This window comes from Poecilia reticulata, linkage group LG8 (assembly GCF_000633615.1).
Source record: "Poecilia reticulata strain Guanapo linkage group LG8, Guppy_female_1.0+MT, whole genome shotgun sequence".
NCBI classification, from domain to species: domain Eukaryota; kingdom Metazoa; phylum Chordata; class Actinopteri; order Cyprinodontiformes; family Poeciliidae; genus Poecilia; species Poecilia reticulata.
In genome coordinates, this window is record NC_024338.1 from 16,134,937 (window position 1) to 16,140,394 (window position 5,458).

At 40.1% G+C, this 5,458-nt stretch overlaps 1 protein-coding gene across 1 annotated transcript in view; it reads left to right on the top strand.

Annotated features, from left to right (window-relative positions):
• ttyh3a (tweety family member 3a) overlaps positions 1 to 5,458 on the top strand; it is a 23,198-nt gene that overhangs the window by 11,405 nt on the left and 6,335 nt on the right. The window contains 4 exon segments of the mRNA XM_017306337.1: positions 2,077 to 2,132; positions 3,284 to 3,376; positions 3,981 to 4,073; positions 4,634 to 4,848. Coding sequence (XP_017161826.1) covers positions 2,077 to 2,132; positions 3,284 to 3,376; positions 3,981 to 4,073; positions 4,634 to 4,848 — 457 coding nt within the window.

Sequence of the window (5,458 nt, forward strand, 5' to 3'; positions counted from 1 at the left end):
CTAAAGCGATCTGCATTTCCTGATTTGTTTGCTTCAGCAATTGAGATGAAGCTAGTTTAGCCGATCCTTTGCTTAGTCAGTTATTCTGATTAGCCAGTCTTTTAAAATTTTATGAAGTTAAAAATAAAACGCACATCAACTAAACAGCTACTCCAGTGAGTCTCGGTGTTGCTCAGCCTGCTCATTTGGTACTCCAGCGCCAGATGTTTTTTTTTTAATGACTGCATATTTCAAGACAGCAGAGATTAGCAAACCGATCATTAAAGAATAGCCCATAAAGTTTTCCGAAGACAGAAACAAATTTAAGACAATGAGTCAGAGTCTATACCATTGTCTAAAGATTGTTCCCGTCTGTCTTTCACTATTAGCTTGTCCATTTGTGACTTCAATCATCTTTCCATCCATTTGTCCATCATCGTTTAGTGATTAATCAAGATAAATCAATAATTGAAATTGAAATATTACACAGAACGAGGTAATCTAGTAATAGATTAATCGCTACATGGCGTGTATAGACTAAGAAGAAAGGCTAGTTGCTGAAGGAATACTTGGAGCAGTAATTAAATCAAAACTGTACAAAAAATATATACATTTTGCATTTTAGCTTAAAAAAAGTCTTTCTGAAAATATATTCTACTCTGAAGTTCTCAAGTGGCATAGTTTTAGAAGTCGGTGAGTATTTGCACTGGATTATTATGTGGACCGTTAATATGCTTATTTTATCATTAGCAGCACTATTAATAAGTTACCAGAGGTCTAGGTGTCCAAATCGACATTTACTGAGATCAGAGAATCTGCTCTTCCTAACGTTCTCGCCCGTCATCTGGGCTAACGGAGACCTGCGTGTGTGTTTTTCCTTCCTGTGTCGGAAACATTCCGGGTGTTTTCCTAACGTTCTCGCCCGTCATCTGGGCTAACGGAGACCTGCGTGTGTGTTTTTCCTYCCTGKGTCGGAAACATTCCGGGTGTTTTCCTAACGTTCTCGCCCGTCATCTGGGCTAACGGAGACCTGCGTGTGTGTTTTTCCTTCCTGTGTCGGAAACATTCCGGGTGTTCAGTTGTGTTGCGGGTGAAAATAAATCTCCTGACTCAGCAGAGAGTTTGAATGTCACCAACACGTTATGCGTCAGTTTGGTGGCTGCGGTGTTCACGGCTTGGCTCTGTGTCGCAGTACTTCTGAGTCAGACGTGAAGGATTCCTCATCGACGGAAGTGCGTGGTGATCGCAAGTCTTAGCTTCTAATAATTCTAATCCTCTTTGGTTCACTTTGTACTCGGAGCAGAATCCAAGTTTGGTCTTATAACAGCAATAACRGCGCTAATGATGTAACGGGTTTTAGAGTTTTCACAAAGCTGTGTGCCGTAGGAGGAATTCCACCTGCAATTCTCACTGGGTTTGTATTAGCTACAGGGATCTGAAATGGTTCATTTAAYGTTTATGTATCTTTTCTAAGGTTTGAGAGTTTAGCATTGTCTCCTACATAGTTATATTGGTACTGACTTGTTGCAAGCTGTGACAAGTCACAAGATAACGGARTGGGCTTTTTCTGGGCTTCAACAAAACTTTAAAGACAGAAAACAGAACTTAATGTCTGTATGTTTATAACACTTTCTCAGAACACATTAAAGCCGAAAATACTCTCTGAATTGAGATTTTTTGGCTTTCTGTTCGTTCGTTTTGCATTTACCTCCYCCTCTCCTCTCACATGGCATTTCTTTATTTATAAAACCCTCTTTGTTGCAGCACAAGCAGATTAAACTCCATCAATGCTGCAACTCTGCCTTTGCATGAAATCTATCTGAAGTGGGTTGAAGTAGATTCAGGAGTTTCCACTGTGTTTTGTGACCTTCTGTTAAACTTATAGTAATAGTGACTGGTCAGTTTTTTCAGATACTTACCAAGATAAATGCCTCACCTTTTCAACTGGCTTTTGGATTTTAGTAAAATTATGACAACCAGTTGACAGTTATTGGACTGAACGATAATGCAGACATTGCTAAAATGGTAATTATGTTGTCTGTAAAATCAGAATAAATGTATGCTTCTCTAACATGTTCTTGTCTCTGTTCCTCTCAGAGATCCTCCAGTACTACCTTAGCTGCAGTCCGGAGCAAACCAACCCCTTCCAGCAGGTTTGTTGCGCTTGCATTTTACAACTGCGAATTTGTTTTTCTCTGAAATATTATCTTAATGTGTTAACAACTCAAATCTAAGGGATGACAACGAAACCTGCTTTGTTTAGCAAGGTTTTTTTTTTCATCCCTCTGCAGCAGTTCAATGCGTTMTTTTCTCAGGGAGTTCATCTGATGCACCACAGCATGCGTCCATGCTAATAGGATTGAGTCTGTGCAAACTGTACTCATTAAACATTTGTTTACACACCRGCACAGTCTATACAAAGATTTTTTTAGAACRGCATACTTAATTTATTTTCTTGAATAATAGATTTTATTTTATGATCCAAAAGGAAAACAAATGCAGCACCTCCAAATAACAAACTTGATTCAAATGAAAACTTTTATTGATCTCTACTAGATGTTGGATGTTGCATCGATCCAAACGCACAACTTCCTCCATTTTGTGAAGTTCCCTTTTACAAGGAACAAAGATGAAGCTTTTCAAAACRGAAAGCAGTACTTCTGCTTCCTCATTATGATCTCCAGTGAGCTATTTGAATACATGATACTTGTTTTATTTTGTTTTTGCCATTTTAAAATTGTTTCACTTTATTACTTGTGGCCTGCTCCCTTTGAAGTCTGCCATGCCTTTCAGTCTCGGAGTAAAACAGCAAAGTTTCACTCCCGAGACGCTATAGAGGGTGGTCCTCCTCTATCTACGCCTCCTAATGGCGTCTCCATTGGATCTGCTGCCTCCTGCACTGAGCTCTGATCTAAAGGTTTAAATGAAAATGTGTAGCTACAGCCTGGAGAAATGTTCTTACATATTTTAACTTTGGGGAAAACCTTCAACTCAAAGCTTTGCCATGTTTCTGTGGAATATTTCTGTCGATGTCAGATTTGTTTCTCAAAATGGATTATCTGCGTCTTATWTGTTCGGCCCACATCAATAAGTCAAAACCTTTGAGTGCTTCTGATGTCAAGGGCGTCTATTGTTCATATATCAGAGTATAGATGCCTTTGTGCTTTTAACTATGAAATGCCTTATAGAACCAAAATAGAAATGGCTGCTGAAGGTTCCTAGTGATATTTGTGAGAATTGTAAAACTTTTATTTGCACACGGTCGTCACTCACTGTCAATTTTTTTTTTTTTTTTCTTTTTCAGAGGCTTTCAGGGAGCCATAAAGCATTAGTGGAGATGCAGGACGACGTGTCTGAGCTGCTGCGCTCTGCCACCAGAGAATACAAACAGACCAGGGTAAGATACGAGGAGCTGAAACTGTATCTTAGTGAAAGGAATCAGACTGAGCTGCAGACGGGGGAGCTGGACCCGTCCATCATAACCATCAGCTGATGRCACACCTGGGACCTGCTTTATGTCCATTTAGCTGCATTAGGCTTTCACTGGGCCTCGTCCACACAGCGCTGGTATTGTCTATCGCTGGTTTTTACTCCGTTGATGGCGGCATGAATGAGAGCTGACKTTGGGAACACAGCGGGGCACGTTTCCCTCTTCACCGACACGCACAGAGAAATGTGCTGAGGTTGTTCAAACTATTTCGTCAGGCAAGCTGATGCGTTTCCAGCTAAAGATGGAGATAAAATGTTGACTAGAGGAAAAATTAAAATGATCATGAATTAAAATCGGCTTTTCAGCTCTAACTGCTGTATATTTATGAAAGGCCGTTCCCAGATAAATGCGCTTTGAATGAATAATCGAGAAACGACTATCAAGCAGGAACAGAAAAATGTTGCTCAAGGTTCTTAGCTTTTCGTGTTAACTCTGAATATTTCTGATTTTCTTGGTGTTTCAGCTGTTCAATTATGCTGTTTTTTTTTTTTTTTCCTCCATTTCTTTCCAGGGAAGTTTGGAAGAGATTCAGGGCATTCTGAACACCACTGAGATCAGCCTTCATCAGCTCACAGCGCTGGTGGACTGTCGCAGCCTGCACATGGTGAGCAGAGGCGACAAGCCGAGACGCCGTCTCGTTGTGGCGCTGCTCYGACCAGGAAACTGATTYGTTCAGGCAGTTTTTACAGCAGCTAACTTGTATAAAGGAACCCATCTTTGATGGCTGAGTTTTCACTCTATTTGCATTGTGGTGTCCTGTACTTGTACCTATTCTGCTGCGGTATGAATTCGGCAGTGCTCCCCGATTCATAAGTCCCAGGATGTTAACATCCAAAATCATTTGAAGTTGAAACCATTTTTGTACAACTTTCTTGGTATATTCATGTATATATCAAGTTTTCATTTGAGGCCACATCAAAATCATGAATACACTCAAAGGACAGGTGGTAGCAAAATCTATCAATGAAACCACCACATTGAACTGTTAAAATATGAATAAATAGCTAACTCTGCATTTCATGAGTAATTCTTAAAGTTAAATCTTATTAAACTTTTTTCACATTGATGTAATCTAGCAGAATACAGATAAAAACTGCTTTGATTGATAAAATAATATTGAGACTTGCTGTAGGGATTTGACTGTGGGCTGAATTTGTTTTGCAGGACTATGTTCAGGGCATGACGGGACTGTGCTACGACGGGCTGGAAGGCCTCATCTACCTCTTGCTCTTCTCCTTCGTGACTGCGCTCATGTTCAGCTCCATCGTCTGCAGCGTGCCTCACACCTGGCGCGGCAAGCGGTGAGATATCCGCTGCCTTCGTGGAAAGCTCCACAAACATGGCCGTCCAAAAGCTTTCATGTCAAACTTGTACTCTGAGTTGTATATGGAGWGATTAATAATTCAAAAGGAAAACTGATTAATCATTTATGGTTAAAAAAAAATAAAARRWYYKGSYTTTTWRGGKTKKTTTTTTTTTTTCTTTAAGCCTTRTACCAGAATGATCTGAAGACAAAAATCCATCCAGCTCAGAAGACTCCAGCTGCTTTCTCCACCTAATTGTGCCATGTTGGCCAAAATCTATCACAATCCTTCGCTTGATCTTCAGCAAAAATGTAACATTATTCAGATTTCTTTCTCCCATTAGCAGCAGGATAATGACTSCAGTTGCTACTTGTAAAATAGTTCCAGATTCCCCACATAATTAACTGATTACTCCTTATCAAAGGAGGGGGTTTGTTAATCAGTTTTATCTCAGCTGGTGCTTCCTGTCGCAGAGCAAAAAGCTTACGCTTTTACCAGTCTGTTGTTTCCAGTGTCCCCTGCTAAGCTTGTTCAGCAGTCGAGTCGTAATGAAGCATGGAAGCTAATTATTTCAGCACATCTGGAATCGCAGCACAGAGGCAGGTTATGACTGGGATTTATAAGCAGGACTAACATTTCTTTAGGGTTTTGAGCCATAATTATGCTGTTTGGAATCAATTCCCAA